The 23,543-nt window shown below is 39.6% G+C and overlaps 1 protein-coding gene across 2 annotated transcripts; it reads right to left on the bottom strand.

The window, feature by feature from the left end:
- Positions 1-5,338: 5,338 nt before the first annotated feature.
- Positions 5,339-21,330, bottom strand: LOC119732966 (choline/ethanolaminephosphotransferase 1-like). 2 transcript variants are annotated; one of them, XM_038206547.1, is made up of 10 exons: positions 21,205-21,330; positions 18,433-18,709; positions 16,353-16,512; positions 15,547-15,688; positions 13,826-13,910; positions 11,959-12,075; positions 10,578-10,730; positions 9,723-9,848; positions 8,452-8,568; positions 5,339-5,648 (listed from the first exon to the last, which is right to left on the bottom strand). In XM_038206547.1, exons 2-9 carry the CDS (start codon positions 18,664-18,666, stop codon positions 8,464-8,466), a joined length of 1,122 nt encoding a protein of 373 aa, XP_038062475.1. In that variant the 5' UTR covers positions 18,667-18,709; positions 21,205-21,330; the 3' UTR covers positions 5,339-5,648; positions 8,452-8,463. The 2 variants fall into 2 exon arrangements, with proteins under 2 accessions (XP_038062475.1, XP_038062476.1); XM_038206548.1 differs by lacking the exon at positions 8,452-8,568.
- Between the last annotated feature and the right edge of the window lie 2,213 nt (positions 21,331-23,543).

The raw sequence follows: 23,543 nt of genomic DNA, 5'->3' as shown, positions 1-23,543 counted from the left end.
GACTTATCAGATACACACGTAATTGTCGTCACAAGTACTGACAAAGTTTTAATTTGCAACCAATCACCCCCCAAAAAATTCCCTACTTACCTACACTATTTTCCAATGGCATGTAATCCGAAGCAGAACTCTTTTTTTGGCCTCACCCCCTATAGGCCATAGAGACTTGTAAACCTGACACAGGGCCAGAGGCAGGGGTGATGCATAGTTACAGGTGTGTAGAAGCCCCTAAATTCCTAGCGCATTACATACAACGTGACAACTCCAAGCATTGTTACAAACAATTTTGTCGAGTATTTAATGTATTTGTTTGCTTTTTTTTTGGGGGGGGGGGGCAATTACAATTTGGTACTTACAGTTTTATGAGCGAGTTAGGTTTTTTTTTGGGGGGGGGGTGGGGGGGGGACCGACAGGCGGGCTAAAAAAAAGCGATTTAAAAAGTTCGAAACGTCAGACCGCTTAATTTTTTGTTGTTGGTTTTTTGTTTGTTTTTAGATTTGTTAAAATGATTAGGGCAACAACGAAACATTTAAACACTAAACTAAGACGTTAAATACAGGATAAACCATGTAAAATGTACTACACCCTCTTTTTAATACCCATGTGGTAACAAAGTATGCAAATTCAAACCTGCCTACATAGGACAATTCCACCACAGAGACGACCTAAACAATTAGATCGACACGTTAAAGTAAACACACTTTTCTTCTTAAAACCTACAAAACTAAAATGTAAATGACAAATACAAGGCACGCATATTAGAGTTTGATCAATTTGTTACTTTAGCTATGTTAAAACGAATTTTTTTTAGATTTGTTAAAATGATTAGGGCAACAACAAAACATTTAAAATACTGAACTAAGACGTTAAATACAGGATAAACCATTTAAAATGTACTACACCCTCTTTTTAATACCCATTGTGGTAACAAAGTATGCAAATTCAAAACTGCCTACATAGGACAATTCCACCACAAAGACGTCCTAAACAATTAGATCGACACGCTAAAGTAAACACACTTTTCTTCTTTAAACTTACAAAACCAAAATGTAAATGACAAATACAAGGCACGCATATCAGAGTTTGATCAATTTGTTACTTTAGCTATGTTAAAACGAATTTACACCATGCACTTACCACTACTATAAAATCGTGACTACTTGAGCATTTGATTTTCGAAAATTTGAGTTAAACCAAACATTCACACTTGCAATCTGAAAACAGATTATTCTCACATTCTACAATATACAAAATTTACATTCAGCAGCCATATCGGAGGGTATTTTTCTTTGTTACTTTAATAATGCAAAACAGGTCTAATTGTGGGCCCTCACTTTTGGACGCAGGGGCGGATCCAGGACTTTCAAAAAGGGGGGGCACAAAAACTTTGTGCGCGTTGCACATATAACGAGACTGAAGCGCGAATTTAAATCCCTTGCAGGCAGGGTTGAGGGCACTGGAAGCTCTACGATTTTAGATGTTCTCTCCTACATCATGAGTATTTTAAGCCATTAAGATCAAAATTCACAATGTTTATTTTTTAATTTTAATAATACTTTTTTTTCTATCAAATATAGAATTTAAAGTCACTTTTGATGTTAGCTGAAAAGGAACCCCAAAATTAGAAGGTGCTGATGACAGCCCCCGGGTGGAAAAAAAAAATGAAATGTGTTATTTTGCGAGCGAGCGGAGCGAGCGAGCCAAAAAAAGTCATGTTTACTATTAAAACATACATTTCTACCCAGAAATTTGCCTTGCAAACAAAGAAAATAAAATAAATTGAATTTCGTTAGGGGACAGCCTGCCCCAAGCAAGGGCGGATCCAGAACACAATTTTTTTTGGGGGGGGGGGGCCAAAAACAAATTTGGTCATCCCAAAAAGTGGGTCAAAAAAATTACGGCGTGGGGTTCGGGGCCCGCTTAAGGGCCCCTAAAACTTTTTGGATTCTAGATGCAGAGTCTGTGGTGCGATCTGAGGCAATTTCTGACCACTTTAACCAATTTTTTTTGGGAGGAAAAGATGGTGGTGTACTCATTGCCTGCCTTTTTTGCAATGTCATATAAAAACAAAAAAATTGCTTTCGTTTTTTTTGGGGGGGGCATGGCCCCCTTTGCCCCCCCCCCCCCGATCCGCCCTTGGCCCCAAGCAGCCCCTACCCCCACCTCACCCCATTTTGGTTGATGTTATTGTCGTTTCATTTTTTTGGGGTTTTTTTTTTGCTTCCATCATCATTAATAATATCCTTTTCGTTTTGCCCCTCTCCTGGTATTTTCTTTCTTTTACCATGTAATGTAATTGGTGATTTTAGTTCAATTCGTATTTTCTCCATTATCATCCCGTTTGTGTGTGTGTGTGGGTGTGTGGGTTTGTTTATGGTGTAAATCGAGCTCGCGCGGATGTGATTGGCTTCAATTTTGAGTCCCAGTATAATGTGTGGTAACTGCGGTCATATATACTTAATTTGTATATACACTTGCATACACTTTAACCACCATTTTTTCCATGTTCTTTTGAAGTCTGCAGGCTAAATAATCTAAGACGAAATGAATCGTCTGCATTCTGCAAGTGTTGTCGAATCACTTCAAGAAATGTCAAGGCCTGAGGAAAATCGTTTATTTGTATTTTTTTTGGGGGGGGGGCTCCGATTTTCTTAAAAAGAAAACAAAAAAAACCAGCTTTTATTTAACGGAAATGCAAACTGCATCCAAATTCCAATTTCCAAAATATAAAAAACTTTGCCAGCACAAATTTCCCGAAAGCGGCAGCATTCCTGAGCTGCCGCTTTCACATACAAGGTTTCAAAATAGTCACATAAAAGATTTCTGGCTACGCAACCGGCAGTCCCAGGCATCACAGGGGAGCCTCCTAGCAACAGTATTTCCGAGCAACCAGGTTGGAATGTGACGGGCATGCAGCCATGCACCTGTGGCTCAGATAGCTAATCACTCCAGTTGCGCGTGGAAGGAAGTCATATTCATGAAAGCAGACGGTCCGTGATGAAAGCAACCAATGGCATATTTATTTGCCGGGAACCGGCTCATTTCATTGGCTGAGATACTATCATCACTGTTTATCATCTAAGAATCTTCCAATTACTGACGGCAAGTTCTCAAAGGCCTTAAAGTTCGGTGGCCTACAGCTGAGCCCAAATGTATATGCTTTGTAACGAACAAAAGTGGCATTGTATCAATTTGAACAATGCGGCTATCAATCATTCTCTGGAAAGGCTTTTCGGAGCTGACATTTTATTTGGGCATTTTTTTCTCAGAGACAGGGGGAAAACTTTATGCGAAAAATGTGGGAAACTGAATTGAACGTGAAATTTCACCTCCGTGTTGTGTAGGCCTACATGCACATAAATAAACGATTGGGGGATGATATTCCAAGTCCAAATAATTCATTAAATGTAGGGCTCCCGATGCCTTTTTTTCGTAGTACGATTTTATTCTTCGCTTATTTAAAAAATAAAACTGCATGGCCTACATTATTCTTGTAAATGTTACTCTAGAATATAATTATTTCGGAATACATTTTGAAATTAAGTTTGAAGTCAAAGGGCTGTTGATGATCTTATTCGTATTCCTTTTAAAATTAGGAAAAACTAAGCATAATTCGTATTAAAATTTCCCCTGGTATCCACAAAAGAATTAACTGAGAGTTCAGAACTTAATGGGCTAGGGTGTTTGAAATCGTTTTACTTTAAAAATAAATCGAGAGAACAAGACATACTAAATCGTATTAAAATAACCCCTATTTATTTGATGTCTCTCTCTATCTGAGACCGGGACAATATAAAAGGGATGACGATTAATTCTTCGTGTATTTAAAAAATTAAACGCATGGCCTACATTATTTTGTGAAAATGTTTTACTCTAGAATATATTTTGGAATATATTTTGACGCTATTATTTGAGGGATGTTGTTAATCCTGATATATTCATTTAAGAATAAGAAAAACCGAGCATAATTCGTATTAAATTTCCCCTGGAATCTACAAAAGAATTAACTTAGAGTGCAAACTTTAACGGGCTAGGTTTTTTTTCATCATTTTGCTTTTAAAAAAAATATTTAGAGAACCAGACGTAAATCTCTCTCTGAGGTCGGGAAAATAAAAAAGGGGATGACGATTTTATTCTTCATTTATTAAAAAAACCCACATGGCCTACATTATTTCGTGTACCGGTACATGTTCTACTCTAGAATATATTTTGGAATATATTTTGACATGAAACATTAAATGCAAGTGCTGTATTAAATGTGCCCCCAATTCCAGCCGGGAAATAAAAGTGTCTTATAAAAATACATTCTTGCTTTGAAATAAATTTTGAGACAATGATTGACAGGCTACCTTCAAAACTTATACATTGTATATTTTTGTTTATAATTATGTATGATAGTTATGTTCAAAGCGATTGATTTGATGACCGCCCGTCCGCCCGCCATAATGACTCCTCAAAAACGAAAAAGACAGCCATGTTCTCAAAGGAATGTATTTAATGCCCGCCAGCCCTAAGACGACTCGTAAAAAAAAAAAAAAAAAAAAAAACAGTTGCGAAAAGGGGGGGGGGGGGCACGGGCCGGGTGTGCCCCCGTCTGGATCCGCGCTTGTTTGGACGAAAACACTCACCTCAAATGGCTTCAATGCAAAATATCTATACCTTGTGCCTTTCAACTTAAGTACAACAGCCTTAAATCTTACCTACAGTGCAAATAAATTAATTTGTATCGTTTGGTGCACGAAGTGACGAATACGATAGTTTTGCCGCATCACGGGTCGTCTTTGGGTTGTTTGCATACATCACGTCACTTTTTGGTTTGGCAACTATCCACGATACGTCACTTCGTGGTGCACAAACCATTCCCGCACTCGCCCAATGTAACGAGCTGCTCCTTATACCTGCGTGCACAAACGAAATCACAATAGTCTGGTGCTATTCAAAAAACACTTTTGGTCGACCAATTGGCAAATACAACTGATGTAATATTACGAATTGCTCCCCATACCTGCACATCTATATCAAATGAAACCACTCTTGTGGTAGACCAATCGGCAAATTTACACATGATGAAGCAACACAAATCGCTCCCCATACCTGCACATCTATATATTACGAAACCACATACAGTAGTACGTGTTACTAAAAAAAATTACATGAATGTAATGTTACGAATTGTTCCCCATACCTGCACATGACGGATACACGGGTGCTTTTCAAAAATACTTTCGAAACACCAATTGGCAAATATATGAATGTAATGTTACGAATTGTTCCCACACCTCCACATTTATATCAAACAACGCCACAACAATCTGGTGCTATTCAACCAATATTTTCGATGGACCATGTGGCAAATACACTACTGCAACTTTGTTTTATTCAATAAATGGCACTAATACTTTTGGCAATGTGCGATCATGTGGTTCTTGATGTTTCGAGTAGGCTTTTATCCATACTACAAAAATATAATCCCATCACCTGTTACATGAAAAACAACATAGATTCGAAAAAAGTTTTGAAACCCAATAAAATAAGGGTTGCCTTGCTGTTTAAGAATGCCACAGTGTTTGCTCTCCTAAAGAGCATCTCTCTCGCCGCCACTTCCAAACATTTTTGCTTCCAACTTGTTTGTTGCTGTTCAGTAATACCTTTGATAAAGAAGAGAAAGTGTGGTCATCAACGTATCGAAGTCATAGGATGTATGGTTTTGAAGATAGCAGGACCTCCAACTCTTCTGAAATTTGTTTTCTATTCGAACTGATAATTTTGTTTTTATCCCGCTGGCTTTCAAGCCAGACGGGGATATTGCAATCGCACATTCCTTCTGTGTGTCCATGAGTATGTAAACACCGGCAATCGTGGACCTAGGACAACAGGATTGGGCACAAACAATACGTCCACGATTGACCGAACGTCCACGATTGAAAATCGTGTACAAAACCATTGAGAGCTGTTGCTAGTACAAACAAAGGAATGAGGATTAGGGACAATGGGGGTCCACGATTGCCGGTGTTATTACACAGCTGGATGTGCATATGTAACCGTGAGTTTGTTTCTGCATTCAATAGGGGACGATGAACAAAAGAGGACAATAGGGTCCCCAATTCCCGACGGGTCCCCAATTTAGAATCATGTATAAAACATATGGGAGGTCTTCCTAAAGAGTACAAACTAAAGAGGGACAATAGGGGGTCCCCGATTGCAGGCAAATATCGCGCGTGTATTAATGCATGTGTGATCCATTTTGGTTAGACCTCACTGTAAGTTCAGTCATCATTCTCAACCGAATTTGATATGCTGGTCCCTAGGGACACCGCGGCTACCGAGCTCAGGCCATTACATGTCAGTTTCTTTCTCTAGTGTCGCAAAACTTATAAGACACACAAAACACTAGGCCAGTTTACTGGTCCCTAGCAACACCGCGCCTACCGAGCATGAGGATGTTATGTACAATTTGGGGACACCATGGTGATTGTATGGACACCATGGGAACACCATGGGATTTTATAGACACCACAGGGACACCAAAAGGATTTTATGGATACCACTGATATGGGAACACCTTGGGGATTTTATTGACACCATGGGGACACGATGGGGATAAAAAAAAAAGACAGCATGGGAACACCATGGGGATATAATAAACACCATGGGAACACCATGGGACCATTCTGAATATCATGGGAACACAATTACACCAACTTGCACTCCCAATGGGCACACTTTTGTCCGATTTGCCTGTACGAGTGTTGAAAGAGCAATTGGGGTGTAGCAAATAAAGCAATGGAAGACCCTTACGATACCATGGGGATTCTATGGGTTTCCATGGGTTATCAAGAAATCCCTTTTTTATGCTAACCATGGGAAACTCATAGGAACACCATGGCCACCATAAGAACATTTTGCGGATTTGATGGACACAAATGGAACACCATGGGGATAAACACCATTGGGATAAACACCATGGGGATAAACACCATGGGAACACCATGGCACATTGTGTAAGAATTATGAGTGTTCTAATTGCAATTTGTTTAAATGCTCTGCTCGTAAGTGAAGGCAAATGAAACCTACAGTGTTTTTTGTGGAAATGAGAACAAGAACTATGGATAATAATTTTGATTCAGTTGTAATGATTGGAATCATTTATGAAAAATATAAATAAGGAAAATGGTGATAATATGGTAGAACTTGAAAAGTGGTATAGGCGCAATATGTACATTGTAGGCATTGGCCATGGAGTGATCAAGACACTCTGTATAGGGTTAATGGGACAATCCCCATAAGGCCTATGGGGTGCACAGCATAAATTATTTTACATAAAAATATAAACGTAAAAATCTTGTAAGAAAATTGCTTTGGAAATATCGATGGGAACAAAGTGGAATTCTTTTGGGATGAATCACCATGGGAAACATGGGACACCACCATGGCGAAAAGGCATTAAGGCACCATGGAAAACCCATGGGAATGTACACCATGAATTGCATGTTGTCAATTTTCTCCTTGGGAATCCATGGGAAAAATCCCAAGTCACAATACCCTATGGAAGTTGCCATGGGACATTTTTGTAAGGGAATCCCTCTATTTTTTCTAGTGGGGCCATACTTTGAGTCCACATACAGAGTGACTCAAAAAGAAGGAAACCCAAATGGCGCCCCCTATTTTAAGCATAATTTTGCATGTAACGCTTTCCATATCTAGAATGTGAAGGCCCAATTAATAAGCCTTCTTTTAGTGAAAACATCATTCAAATCACTCATGTTCTTTTCCAGCTATGGAATTTTGGACACAATTTTAAGAATTTTTTTCACGATTCACATTTCATTGAATACGTGATATAAAATGAAACCATGTCCCATCATGAAAAGGATATCAGAATAAACCAATAAGTCTCAGGCAGCCAAGTAGAAGGCAAGGCTAGAGTATACACTCTTGACATTATAAAGCATGTTGTTTTAACAGTGGAAGTAGAGGTGTTTAAATAAAGGTTAAGTGCCAGTTCTCATGGTTATGAGATAGTTCTGATGTGGGTTTTTTTTTGATACGCGAGCTTTTTTGATTTGCTAAAATGTCACGTGCCTTTATTTTGATCTGTGGACAAAATTATAAAACCGTGTTTGTGTTTAGAAGTCCATAACTGGAAAAGTACATCAGTGATTTGAATGATCGTTTTAAAAAGAAAGCATTAACCCTATTGACCTAAGCTACAAAATACTACTGAGTAGTAACCTGTCGTATGCATTTCTTTCCATTCAAGTGTTCACAACACATTTGTAGTATTTGGTCCTTGACCCCCAAGAGCCCTTACGACGTTAGGTTAATTGGGCTTTCACATCCTAGATCTTGAACGCGCTACATGTAAAACTTCTTCAAAAAATATAGGGGGCGCCACTTGGTTTTCCTTCTTTTCTTTTCTTTCTTTGACTCACCCTGTATATTATTACTTACCTAATTGATTTATTAATCTTCAAATTTGTACGATCCAAAGCATGTGACTTGCAACAGGCGGCACATCCCCAGACTGACACGTCTAAAGTACAACAGCCAATCCGCTGCGCAGTACACCTGCGCACAGAACCATAGTATAAGTGCTAAATAGATCCACTGCATTCAGCAGCCATATCGGAGGTGTGTTTAGTTATGCTAATTCATTAACAACGAATACACATGAAGTCTAAGACTTACTGGAAGTCAACCTTTGTCGACCTTTAAAGCTTTAGTCCATCATTTGCAGCCATCCGAAAAGTAACTGGCGTAATTATTATTGAAAAACAAACTTGGTTGAAAGATAGTGAGGGAACTAAACTCCCTGTGAAATTATTCTTTCTGGGAAGTTGTCATTTTGAAGTAATCAACGAAAGAATGCATTTCCAACGGTGATTCTTAAGAAGCACCGTAGGAAAATTTAAATTAGTAGTTCGTTTGTTATTCAGCGCAGCGCGCATAAGTATTGGAACGACGCACACGCGCACGCGGTTGTTATAATTCGTCGGATCAGTGCGCTACGTCGCGTATAGCTGCAATTCAAAACAATTCAAAACATGATTCACTAACTTTTGATTTGAAATTGAGATCTTAGAATGCTGTTTTTTCTCGGAATGTACAGCTGAAACTTAGCTGAAACTTCATCAGGTTAGTTGTTCAGTATCCTTCATTAGATTTTGAACTCTTTTGTTGCTTCAAGCGAACAAAATGCACAAATTACAAATGATGGACTATAGCTTTAAGTTGAGAAGTATTAAGACCACTGATCTCTATATAAAGACTGGATAGCAGATATCCATACACCATTCACACAGTAGACTTTGCAAATTGACCAATTCGCCCCCGGTCTCACGAAGATGGCCGCGTATAATACGAACGTTCCACGCGTATATACAACGCGCGCTGTATCAAGAGTTGACGCCCATTTTGGTCACGTAAACGTATTGTGATGTTTTAAAAAGGACACATTTCCGCAGTGATCATTATTTCCAAAACGCAAAAAAAGGAACTGCGGCATTAAAAAAAAGGAAACCACAACGTTAGAAAAATTGTAAACCGTGGTCAGTGGTGGTGGTCATAATAAAAATCAAGTGAACCGCGATGTTACAAAACTTGTCCTTTGTAGATCACCAGCCGATCTCACCGGTCTCACCAATATGGCGTCAAATTCATTCATTGTGCGGCTCTTTATCCGCTATCCAGTCTTTATATAGAGATCAATGATTTAGACTTACCATGACTATCCAGAGCAGAGCGTATCCCTGGATAGGTTCATTCAGTAGATGGTTTACACACAGAATCAGCGGACCGAGAAGTGTGCTATCAAGAAGCTTCACCTTGGACTTGTACATGTAGGCAGTCTGCAATTACACAGTGTGCATACATGTATATGCTTATTAAGATGATAGCAGATACCAGGGGACGATGTGGGAGGAAGGGCACTTGCGCTGCCCCTCCCCTTCCAATTTCCCCACAGAAAAGCAAAACAAAAAAATAGGGGGAAACTTTAAAAAATGTGTACAAATGTATGGGAAAGTCTAAAATTCCTGGCGACACCCATAACCAACTGTGCTGTTCCAATTATTTCAAGGGAAAGTACAACATTTGCTTTTGCTGCAATTTTTCGACTTAAATGGATTTGAAGGATTAGTTTGTTATAGAAAATATTGTTAAACTGACTTGTTTCACTTTTGGGCTTGTAGATGCTTGAAAAACCAAGAAAACCAATCATGTTCTTGTAGTCTGGCTCCCTGGCCCAACTTAAGATGAAACGGAGCAATTTTAGACTTTGGAGAATTGTAACACATCAAGAGCTACGATTTTACAGGATGCTTTGGACTATCATTCTCTAACAATCCAGTAGGTATTTCGCGATAATTTGGTCATTTTGTTTTTTGATGTTTGCAAATGTTGTATCTTCCCTTTAAATGGTAAAGTAGCCATACAATTGAGCTTGTTTTCCACCCTTTGATGTAATGATGTACATGTAACCCCTTGATGTGACACACCCACTACTGCTCAGTTTCAAATTTTCCCGATTGTCTTTTCAAAGGGCTAATTTCCCTCACCAAAAGCAACAACATACTTACCATGAACTGGTTGGACATCTTGGCCTCAATCAGTCCAAAGATGATCAGGAAGACACAGGGTTGACGCTCATACAGATTGGTCATGACCTTGGTGACAATTGTAAGCAGAAAGGCTGTGGCGATATGCAGTGATGGTCCAAACAAACTAGTGCCCTGAAACAAAAACAAATTCCGAGATTTTCAAATAAGTCAGCTCAAAATAAGTGAGACGTCATCTAGTCAATCAATATCTTTACACAGTTTCCTCATAAAAAGAGGAGTCCTTTGTACAGTGGCATAACCAGGACAATGGAGATGCAAGAAACCGAATTTGACTCCTATTATCGATGCATTCCATCATACAGACATTTCAATGGCAGTAAAAAGTGATAACATCGTGAGAAGACCCACTCAAACAAACTGAACATGGAGAGTTCAAAGATGTGTTTTGGCACAACCGAGTACCACTAGAGCAGGAACCCTAGAATTGTCTAGTCAGATTAATGGCATCAAAGAAGCCTGAGCGTCTGTCATTAAGATGATGAGCTCCAAGCAGCATTGCCTCTGATCCACCTTATAATTGGTGGATGGGATAATACTATTTTGCCAAAGGCTGACAGTAGTATGGTGGAGGATCATGTTATCTCAGTAGTGAAACGTCATGAGTCCGCACATTTCTGGTGTAAAAAAAAGTTTAAAAGCTGTAGAGGTATGTGGGAGCATGTGCGATTCGCAAGACCCGTTGGGAATCAAACTGTAAACTGGCCAGCCCTCTCAATCTATCTTAATCCTTTGTCCAAACGGTGGCTTTATCATCCCTAACACTTAGTTTAATAAAGCCACATGTGCTGTCACACAGCTGATATTGACAAGTGCAGGGGATTAGCAGCAGTATCTGATAACAGGGGCCAGTTTGTTGACAAAGGGATTAACAAGATAAGAGTGTACCACTAGAAGTACATGTACTGTATTCTTTCGTAGTTTGCAGGCCCTTACTCAGAAAGCTGCTAGACTGAGCACTTACACATGATACAAAAGAGATGGTACTTTGAATAGCAAAATGAAATCATGAACTTATGTCAAAGGGATGGCAGGAGAAAGAGGTTACATGATCAGCAAATATGAGCAAACTCAAGAGCTCAAGAAAGCACTCTCTGAGAAAAGAGGAAGTATAATGGCTGGCGGGCCACAAGGTACTGTGGGAAATAAATCTTAGCGAATGGTAAGCGCTCTCCGGGGAATAATGCATATGTAGTGATGCTTTATGGGTAAGAGGAGCACAGTAGAATAGTGATGGACGACTTTTATTTTTCTGGTAGCCACTTCACAAGGTGTGTTTCAAGAAGGCCTACAACAAAACATTTTTTGTTTGGAACCCAAATGAATTTTCGAAATCACTTACAGCAATTGTGACACGGTGGCCCCGTCCCCAAACAAAGGCAGCTTGGTTGAAAAACTTTAAAATGCTCGACATCGCTGTTGCAATTATTATCAGCTCCCTCCACTCCAACGCAAATGCCTTAGGAAGATAAAGAAAAATAACGAAAGTCAACATCAAATGAACTTCATTTTCCTTGCTTCATAGACTTAACTGGCGAGCGCTTTTAGAAAATGTGTATGTATGTTTGTGCTCACGCACATATTATAACACGCACTCTTTTCTTTTAACTTCTAAGAGGATGTGCGTATTACGTCACTGGACCAATTGGACAAAGTGCACTATGTCAAAGACATGCGTAATGTGCACGCCTTCAGTCCATAATTCAAAAATCAATTGTCAATTTCATGATCACTCCTCCTTTTTTGACCGAATTTTTCATGACGTCACAGCGACTGCGTCTTGATTGTTACATCATCATTGAGTGGCAGCGCAGCAAGTGAAAATTACTACGTACGTATTCGGTGCGAAGGCACTGACCAAATGCAATTCAATGATGACGTCATAAAATATGTAATGACATCAAGCGTTGCTTACAAGTGTGCTTTATTATCAGAGTGAGGTGTGGACATGGGGACGTCATTTCAAAATTTGTCTATGGGCCATTGGTTGAATGAGCGTAAAGTCTGCGCATGTGATATGTGCGGTAGTGTTAAAGTACCTCATAATTGCCCTCTACTTGTGGTTGTTAGATTTGTCAATAGGCAGTTTATATTACATGCGCAATCAGGCAATCAAGGACTTGTACAAATGTCCATTCGAAGTTTATAAGTATCACCTTTTTTCCAATGTCAGAAGTGTATTAATGACCTCCAGCGATTGTTGGTGTTTTTTTTATTTTGGCGATTTGTTTTCTAATGAAAACGACAGTACATCATCCATGAACTTTTGTGACCATATAAGGTTACATACAAACACAAATGGTGTCTGCAATCCAGGTTCATCTACTTCAAAAACAGTAGTCTTTTTTATCATCAGATAGCTAGCTTTTGATGCACAATCACGCAATAGAGGACTTATAGCAAAAGTCCACTTGGAGTTTGTTAGTATCTCCCTTAATTCCACAGTTGCAATCTGTTGAGATCTTTACAGGACCAAAATATGGAAGGTCTGCGGTAACACCCATGTGAAATTTTATCTGTTTTGAGTTCTGTGGCTCTGAGAACCAGTTGTTTTCAACTGACACTTCGAACAGCTTTGCGAGTAACCGCCACTAGAAACTTCTGAGAGAAAACAGTCAATCTTAGTGTAAACTGGCCAGACCTCTGATCTATCTTAATCCTTTGTCCAAACAGTGGCTTTATACTCCTAACACTTAGTGTAATCAAGCCACATGTGCTGTCACACAGCTGATATTGACAAGTACAGGGGATTAGCAGCAGTATCTGATAACAGGGGCCAGTTTGTTGACAAAGGGATTAACAAGATAAGAGTGTACCACTAGAAGTACCGTATTGTTTCCGAGTTTACAGGCCCTATCTCGGAAAGCTGCTAGAAGCACTTACGGATGATGGTGTGCTCTGTTCGTCATCAGTGTCTCCTGACGACGAACATCGATTTAAAAACAGCTGGTTCTTCTCAGAACCACACAACTCAAAAGAGATAAAACTCACATGGTGTTACCGTAAACCTTCCATACTTTGTTCACGTCCATCATGCAAACCTACAAGTCTCATGTATAGGACCAGTGGCATATAAAACATTTTATGGCATGAAACTGTTTACACCAGCGATCTAATACAGATGCCAACAGCGGTTTAAAAGCACAAACAATTTTTAGCATGCTGAACGATGATATTTGTTCATTTTGGGCTGATAATTGTTATGAAACCTTTTTGGCCCAGATATGTGGGCCCATGACGGCTGTAGCCAGATAGCCAAAGCACAGAGCCTGCTGAGCCTCAAGTACATCAAACCTGTCAGAAACGAAACCAAATGAACCAAACACAATTCTGTAATTCTGTAATAAATATGTAATTCTGTCGGTTTATGGGGGAGAGCAAGGATTCCTCAAAAGTGTAGGGATGCTGTAGCTCGGAAGCTTGAGGTTATCTGAACAAAGAAGACAATGAAGAATTATTTTTAGAGGCGGGAGGAAAACCCCGGACTGACAATGTTGTGCTGGTGAGCGGGAGTCATTTCGCAATGCCGATTGATAATCTGGTCGGTAAAAATCACTGCAAAGTCTTCATAAAGGATGTTAGAGTAACTTTTCCCTGTGTGGCACCACAAGGTTGTCTTCGCTTTGTCTCTCCATCCAGATTTAATTAATAATAATAATAATAATAATAGTGGATATTTATAAAGTGCACGTTTCCACCAGGACTGGTGCTCAAGGCGCTACATCATTATTACCCTGCTCATTGGGCCAATGAAACATTCCAAAGACAATCTCAGCTCCATGGGGAGTATACACTGCTCGATGCTGCCATTTCGGCACAAAAAGCAACTAAAAATCAGTCACACTTTTATTGTGAGGGTAGAGATGGTGCTTCAAAGGTACCCATTTACTCCTGGGTGGGAAAAAGCAATGAGTGACAAAGTGCCTTGCCAAAGGGCACAAGCACCATAACCCCAGGCTGGACTCGAACCCACAACCTGCAGAATTACCCGCAGACCACAAGTTCAATGCTCCAGACCACGAGGCTACGGCACTCTATAAATACGTCGCTCTACACACGACTGTACATGTATGTCATAATAACTTTTTACAGGAAAACGCCTTGTAGAACCTTTCAGAAACAAAAATCGGAGAAAAACAAGTGAAAAACAAAACAGCAGGCCCACACCGTTTTTGCGCATGCGCTTGGAGCGCAGAGCACGTGTGAATATAGCTCCAGTCACCTGAACGCAATTTACTTGGGGCTTAAAGGGCTCATGAAGTGAATATTTCTTAGGGACATAGTTTGTGCTACTTTCTAATTCTTTTTAAGCGTATGAAAACTAAGTGATATTACTTTTTGGTTAATTTTGTTGAAAAGTGCACTTCTTTCAATGTTTAAAAATTTCCAAGCTTTTCCGGAAAACTGAGAGCAATGTTGTCGTGATGTCATTTCAGGGAGACACTGTTCATATCAGGTGTGTTTCTATTGAAATAGTGAACCCAAAATAATGCTCATTCAAAACATTTGTGAGAAAAGTTTGCTCATTAGCTTTCTGCCATGAACAGACACAGCAACGAATCACTAATGAAAAGAAAGTATTCAGCGAAATATTCAAAATGTTGGCAACTTTCGTGCATAAACTAATTGCAACACTGATATGACATCGCACTTTTGATTATGAACATGGAAATTCGCAATAGCATATAAACCAAAATGGCGCCAAAATACCCTTGAAACACGGTAAATTGAAAATTGAAAATAAGATTAAAGGGACACAAAGGTGCATTTTCTGGGATTGCATTAAACAAAATTACATTTCATGGGCCCTTTAGGTGGTGACGAACTGAAATGCCACTGAGTATACAGTGTTTATGAAATATGTCGGTAAAGGCCTTTACCGGGCAAAATCGTATATTGATTCCTTCGGAATGGTAACTGGGAAACTTACGTGGTAAATCGCACCAATCCAGAGATGTAGGTCTGCCAGTGTGCCGTGAAAAACATGAACATTGCCGTCAGCATAAACGGTACAAAGAGATCCGGCCGACCGCCTATCTTCATGCAGATACCAAACTCAATGGTGACACACACTGCAAATAAAAAAGTACATACTTCTTGTTTTGTTATACTTCCGAGGAAAATGCTTTGTGTTTTCCCTTGTCCCTGTAATTTAACACTCTCCCATAGACTGAGCACACAAACTTACTACAGAGGACCGTTTTGAATAAAAGACCCAACTCCCGAGGACTAAAATTATATGTTGTTCTCCTTTGTGTGTCTGTCCTCGGGGTAATGTAGAACAAGTACACGATGGCTGGTATGGGCTCTGTGCACAAGTACCCCTTCGTCAACGGTCAGAAAGGGAGAGCTGGGGGAGACCTAGACTGGTTTCCCGGTCCATCCACTGCGTATTTCGAATGATCCAAAGTTATTGGGGGCAGGGATTAGTATGGGAGACCGTCGCAAGTTAAAACTTCAGAGAGAGGGGTGGGGTGGATAGGGTATCACAGTCAACACATAACAGACCAAAAGCCAGAAACAGAGAATCAAGACTTGCAAGATTGAGTGCAGTCACTGATCCAGGGGGTGCAGAGAGGGTGCTCGTCAACCCAGCAATGACCGAAGAAAGTTGTTTTTCACTTGAGAGAGCACTTTTGCCTGTGGCGCCCCCCCCCCCCCCTCCCCCACGGATCTGCCGTTGGAGTGATGACAAAAGTATGCAGGGAACTTAAGGAAACAGCCCTTTATAATTACCTTTGGTGATCGAGTCGCAAGCATGGTCGAATAGTTCAGCAAGCTGCAGATGCCAATTCAGCTTTGTCTTGTGCCTCAAACACTGCCGCCCGTCTACGGAGTCACAGGTTTGGAAGAGAAAGATGTTCACGCCAGCCAGTGCGTACGCCCAGCGTGGAGCCTGCAGTGGCGGAAAAAAAGCAGCGTGGAGGGCAATAAAAACTGTCAGCAGACTTCTGCATACTATTTGATCTTTATTCAGTGAGAAGCCAGGTCAGTTTGACAAAGGCAGCGCATAATCATAGCTCATAGCTAGGTCTAGCTATAGCGCGACATGTGCCACAAGTACGAAGGGTCATGCATGGATGCGTCCATTGTATTTTGTCAAGTATATTTGTCAAGTATTTTGACACTCACTGCTTTTCCTGTACAATATTATTAATACATTGGTTAGAGATGTACAGAAACGTAAAAAAAAACTCTGGAATGGGTTTATCCCTGTTGAAAACAACAATAAATTGAAAGACTGTATTTTAGATCCCTTTCGTGTATGGTACAATCCTACTTAAATTACCACAAATGTTCTCTGGAAAGAGATGAGTGCTGTGATTGGATTAGGAAAAAACCCTCCTTCGCCCTCCTCTAATTAAAAATATTCTTTTATTGTTGGAAAGAGCATTTCGTACAGTTATTCTGCCCTGCGATATGGCTTGGTGCGATAAACAAAACTGTTCGATTAAGTGACCGAACCCCCCGGAAAACGGCCAGAAAACGTGTTGACCTCCATAGGAAATCAGGATTTTTCATGTTTATATTACCATTTTTCAACTAAAAAAATTCCCAATTTTCAGGAACATGCTATACAATAAAAATTTGATTATCTTGAACAGTATGGTTTATACTTTCAAATGCTAAGCGATATGGTTAGATAGGCCTATTTACTTTTATCATAATTACATGATATACTGATAAACGCAGCGACAATGTTTTCATCAGTTGTAAATTATTCGCTGTGCTTTTTTACTAGCCATTGCAAATATCGATCAGTAAAAATATCAGTACGGCTATGTATTATTTAATACAGCATGCATGTCTGTACGTATTTTATTGAAATCCCACCATGGGAAAAATGTGCCCACATCTCATAAACAAATGAAGCTAATTCCCACAGACGTTAATATTCAGGAGAAAAAAATTCAGCTGTGGAGCCATTGCAATCACACCCTTTTAGGGGCGTGGCAGCCATAGTAAAATGGGGGAGGGGTAGTCATGATGCCCCTATAAACAAGTTGTGTCTATCTTTCATAAACAGATTAAACTTCACACACACACAATAATTGTATACATGAGAATCTTTCTTTTTCCAAGCAGCGCCGACGCGATTCTAGCACATAGGTTAATTCCCTGGCTGTTCACTCATACCCCCCCCCCCACCCTGCAAACAGGACGCTTGGATACTCTGATGAATTCACGCTCTGATTGGTTGGATTTTGCGTGACCTGTGACCTGCGCGTCATCACGGTCATGACTCTGCAAGGTTTGAAACGGCCGTTAAGACAGATGTGTTTTTTTCGTTGAAAAGCGTAATAATGTAGGAAATTCTGTAAAACTTATCTGTGTTGTAAATTTACAATTCCCGTCACATGCTCAGGCTCCGTTTCGAATCACGAACGGTCGGATTGCATTATGCAACGCTCAAAAAAATTTCCACATGGTCCGCAATGAAACAGAAATCACATCCGGTATGGAACATGAGCATTTCTATGGCAAGTTTTCGGATAGCATTTGCGCACATTGTCTAACTGCGGTCTTGAACAGCTTTATACATAGGTCATTGGCCACTTCCTTCATAAGATTCTGTGAAGCTCATCAGAGACTCTCAGAGTATCCCAGCATTCTGTTTGCAAGTCAGTGTAACGATATTTGCTATAAACCACTAACCCCCCAATTCCATCCATTTCTGAAAATTACGGCAAAAGCAAATGTTGTATAATATATAGGCCTACTCCCTTTAAGTGGGACACAAAGGTGTATTTTCAAGGATTGCATTTTCAATTTTTTTATTGCCTTGGCCCTTTACATTGAAGGACATTAGAATTACCTCTTCAGTTGCTGTCGGAGCATAGTACATGAGTACCACTGTGCTGATGATGTTAAGAATCACACCAAAGACTGATATAACGTTAGCATTGATGGTCCTTGGAACCAAGTCGGCCACGGGCCACCACCAATATGGTTCCATAAAGGGCTCCACCAACGTGCGGCCTGTGCGTGTGTACTCATGACGTTTCAGGTTATTAATCTGCTCCTCTGTATGGATCTCGTCGGAAAACATCGTCGGTTGTTTTTTTAAAACAACCAGAGCGTACGGCGGAAATCTGCAAAAACAAACACATTTTGGGCAAATGAGTTAAGTTTATGTAAATCTGAATCTTGTTGTTAAGTGCGGGAAAAGTCAGAATGACCTTGTTTGAAATGATGGCAAGTGATTGAATTTACCAGTGTTAATGTATTAAACCACTGCTATGACGTCACACTGTTGTTAAAAGTGTGAATTCGGAATTACGAATCTTTAGTAAAGTGTGGATTCGGAATTACAAATCCACACTTTGAACAGGTCCGACAATAATTATTGTTCTCCATAATCATGATAATGAGCATTAATAAGATCGTCTGCGTGAAAACTTTTTTTCCGAAAATTACCAATTTGCATACTGTCAGATTCTCCGCCGTCAATGCGGAAACATTTCAGAAAGAAATCGTCGTCTGAACTATCCATGTTGAAAGAAGGAACCTACACACAAAATGACTTGGTTGTACGGGTGTGGCGATGTATGCTGAACACGCCACAATGCTTGATTACGAATAAGAACCTCGAAAACTCCCTTGTAAATTGCCCAATTGCCTAGACTCGACACGAGATGTGCAAGTCTTTTCATCTCCTCTCACTGGACTTTAATGACAATACTTCTTTTGACGCAATGGTTTAAGTCGAAGAATACACGAGAAAGTGTGGATTCTTAATTTACGAATTCACTTGCAATGGGGCTTCGCGCCTCGTGAATTCTTAAATTACGAATCCACACTTTCTCATGTATTCTCCTTAACGTATTTTGTACAACTGCCATTTTGCAACATGCTGCTTGTGGTCAAACGTAATCCTTGTGATCTTTAATTCAGGAGGCGGGATTCCAGGGTTGGCTTTTTTTAGCTTGTATTAAAAAAAAATCGGATTTGATTTAAATCAGATTTGTTTTTATTTAAATCAGATATTTGTGATCTTTTTTTACTTTCAAAATATCTGTCTAAAATGTGTCTAAAACTCCCCATGCAATTCTTACAACCATCATTAAGGAGTTTAAAGAGCCTATTCCACAAAATCATCCACAAAACTCAATAAATTGATAAATTTATGCTTTTTAATAAATTGTATTGAATCAGTGATAAAAAACAAATCACTTTATTTCATCTACATGTACATGTAGGGTTCAAAATGGTACATTATTAATACTAAAGACACTTTAAAGATGCATGGCTTGATTGATACAGCTGAGATATGTTGTGTGAGGATACATACGAGTGAAAACTCCAGCCCTGACCAGTTGGCGCAAGTCAGATTTCACCCGACCCCTTTAATTGTCTCCTGTGCAGTCATGCATGAAAACTAATCCAGTGAAAATGTCACCAAAAGAAGCAGGAAGAGTTACTCTAAAAGTACATATGCAAATATCTTATCTATATTGCTGCAGAATGAAACTATGGCCAAAAGTGTATGGTGATTTTTTTTTACTCACACTGTATAGGCAAGTGTAACTCATAGTTTACAAACAGTATTAAAAGTGCACAAAAAATACTTTACTGGTATGTAAACCATAAAAATAATTTTGGGCAACATTTCTATGGTTTACATCTAATTGTTATAAACCATGCCAAAAATATGTACAAAATGCGCTTAATTAATTGACAAACGACCTCCCATACATATCAACCCAAAACCAATTTCACACACAACCACTGCCAAACAAAAATGGAGATAAAACTTTTAAAATAGGCCTACTTGGAATACTCTGCTTTGTCTGGTTGGTTTCTGACTAAAGTTTGCAAGTCGTTCCATAGTTTATCGCCTCTACAACAGAACATTTCATGACCCTTTTTGATGAGAGTAGTGTCACCGTTAGTCAGCTAGATTTTCCATTAGCCACCGTTTTAGAATTAAGGCACCAGACGTACGGTGCCTTTTAAGGCCAAAGAAAATAGCTGTGCTTCCGATTACATGGCATTCAAAAATAGGGTAGGTAGGTATAGGGAATTAATATTATTATTATTGTTTTTTTTGGCCAATTTATTTTGTGTACGATCATGGAGGCGGTGCGTGTAGTCAAGGGTTAAAGGTCATGAAGGTAGAAATTAATAGTTTTTGGGTGTTTTTCCTCATTTTTCCCATAAAAAAGGGTAGGGGCTAGGTAGGGAGACCGGAAGCAGAACTATTATATGTTTTAACCTAATTTACTGGATCAGCCAATGCTTAGCCCTCAGAATGGGAAGAATGTTAATTGCAACCTGATGCTGCTTTTTTCTTCATCATCCCAATGGAGGTCAGTCACTGCAAAAATGACGATAAGACATGAATCTGGGACTGAGAAACAATTCCAATTCTGTTAGGAAATACATAGAAAATGGTCTTGACTCTCCATACACTTTGTACACAATCGCCGAAGCGAAGTAGCGTCAGGTTGCAACATTTTTTACCTAATAGGCCTACTACGTACTAGTACTACTAGGCCTAAATATGCGGATGATTTACGCGTTCAATTACCAATTAATTTAAAACCCTGAACGTCTCAATTTTCTTCAGGTAGGCCTACGTACTCACCTTTACAGAATTAGCCCGAAAATAGCGAATTATCTGCTCAATATCTTGTCTCCCACTGCGCTGAATATAGATAGAGCTGAATGTGACCCCAGTTTAATGTACCAACACAAAATATAATGACGACCGGATCGTGTCTGTACATGTATGTACTGCTGTGTACATGTTCATGCTGCAGGGCCACTAGGGCCGCCGCGGTTCCGGTGTCACGGTCTCACTTCTCCGGCGTGCTAGCTTCTCCGAAAGGGAAATTTCGCTTCAACGCGCATGCACAAAATTGCGCAGTGGTGTACATTTTCGTCAACTTTATTTGTGTGCTGAGTTCTTCGGGTCTGTATACTTGTGTACGTAAGATATTTGTATGCATAGAATTTTCGTGGCGCGCACTATTAACTCCCAAAATTAAAGAGTTGAAATGCACATTTATTTTAAGCCGTGGTTGCAAAAATAAGGACAAAATGGACCACGAACGAGCAAGGAACACACTGCACATGCATTACGCTGGGAACACAAATCAGAATGCTTGCAAGACCATGGAATGACTTGACCCACAGGAAGTGTTACATAACACATTCTTGGGTATCCCTCACTGTGTTATTACATGTAATGGGCTTGGTAGACTTCATAAAACAGCCCGAGGAAAAGTAAGCACAGCGGACACATGAGCATGAATCGTGCTCATGTAACGTGCACTGTAACGTGCTCAATTATCCGCCGAATCAACCCGGAGAAGCTAGCACGCCGGAGAAATGAGACCGTGACCGGTGTCTAGCATGAATTTAGGTTTTATGAAATACGGACTCATTGGTGGTATCGCGCATGCTTATGCATGGATAATTAGGAGAGGGACCGGTCACGTGAAAGGGTTTAACCAATAAAAGGGGAAAAGAGTCCGATTTTCATACGAGTCTGATTTTCATATGGCACCGGCGATGCGTAAGCGTACGCGGGCTGAGCACAAAGGTAAGTGCGAAGTTCACAAGTTCACATAGTTAAAATAAATGCAACTGCATCTGATCGCCGTTTACAATGCTAGCGCTCACGCGATATGCCGTATGAGCAGCTATCCAAAAAGCTACTGACTTATTATTGTTGGAAAGCGCGATATACTTGGTTTAGAGATAGGGGGAATAACTCCCTGTAAAATTACTCTTTCTGGCAAGCTGTTATTTTGAAGAAACAATGAAAGAAGGCTAAATTCTACGGAGGACGGACGAAATACATTTTTGTACTGCAAATGTTTCGACTTTTTTACTTTTCTGCCACCTGAAAAGCGGCAGATTTTAGTTAGGTGGCCGAAAAGTTGCCTTCTGCTTTTTCCTCTGGCAACCCTTCATTTTTAGGACCCATTTTTGGACCCTAATTTTATCAAATCTGCTCCTAGATAATGGCCCAAAAGCTAGGGAGATGATCCTCTGCTATATATTCGCACGATTCCACCGATTTTTAGCGTATTATCTGCTCAATATCTTTTTTATTTATTATTTATTTATTTATTTATTCTCATCATGTAAAAACATGAAACTTGTCTCCTCGTTCTGCACACAAATATGATGTATAAAACACTAAAAAACTTCACATTAAAAACCAAAACAAAAACATATTACATAAATGTACAAATAGGCGTAACAATATAAGAACACTGACAAGAGTACACGTAAACAGAAATAGAACAACAAATTGAGCCTAATTAAATAAATAAATAAAATATCTGGATTGATAGAGCTATTATGTATAAAGACGAAAAATGGGAAGGACACAATGGCAAGCCGGGGGGGATTAGAAAGCCAGGGGGATATGAGCGGGGGAAAAGGAAACAGGGAAAGGGTTTAAACTTACATGTACGAGGGGTATAAGCACACACATTTACATCACGATTTAAAAAGCATAATATCTACTATAAGTCTGATTAAAAACACGAGATTGCCCTGGGTAAAAATAAGGGGAAAAAAGTGTCGTGTTAACGAGATTTCAATTTACTAGTTTAACCCGACACAAATGGGTAGATGTGTGAGGAGGGGTGGATAAGAATATTATGAGATAAGACAGAATAAGGGCTAATCTGATTGCACTAAAAACACACTACAGCACGATTATAAAAACAGCATTATCTAGTATAATTCTTGTTAAAATGTGAAACTGCACTGGGTAAAAATGAAAGGTTGTGTCGTGTTGTACGAGAGTTCAATTGACGGATTCGACCTGACCTGTTTTGTACTATGAACGAATGGAGTGGGTGAGTATCGTCTTGCATAATGGTTCTCAGTTTGGATTCAAGAGCATTGTGGTACATTGATTGAATGTCCAGAACATCAACACCAATGACCCTGCTGGCAATTTTA

The sequence above is a fragment of the Patiria miniata genome, unplaced genomic scaffold (assembly GCF_015706575.1).
Source record: "Patiria miniata isolate m_02_andy unplaced genomic scaffold, ASM1570657v1 HiC_scaffold_25, whole genome shotgun sequence".
In the NCBI taxonomy this organism is placed as follows: Eukaryota; Metazoa; Echinodermata; class Asteroidea; order Valvatida; family Asterinidae; genus Patiria; species Patiria miniata.
Note: the sequence above shows the minus strand (reverse complement) of the source record. Positions and strands in the feature narration are given on the sequence as shown.

What these genes read in the sequence shown, in the direction of transcription:
- LOC119732966 (XM_038206547.1), bottom strand. Translation starts at nt 18,666, where the DNA reads ATGTTTTCCGACGAGATCCATACAGAGGAGCAGATTAATAACCTGAAA. An exon ending in CTCCGACAGCAACTGAAGAG is followed by an intron (nt 16,513 to 18,432) that starts GTAATTCTAATG and finishes CCGCCACTGCAG; the next exon opens with GCTCCACGCTGGGCGTACGC. An exon ending in AGATGTCCAACCAGTTCATG is followed by an intron (nt 9,849 to 10,577) that starts GTAAGTATGTTG and finishes GTGTAATTGCAG; the next exon opens with ACTGCCTACATGTACAAGTC.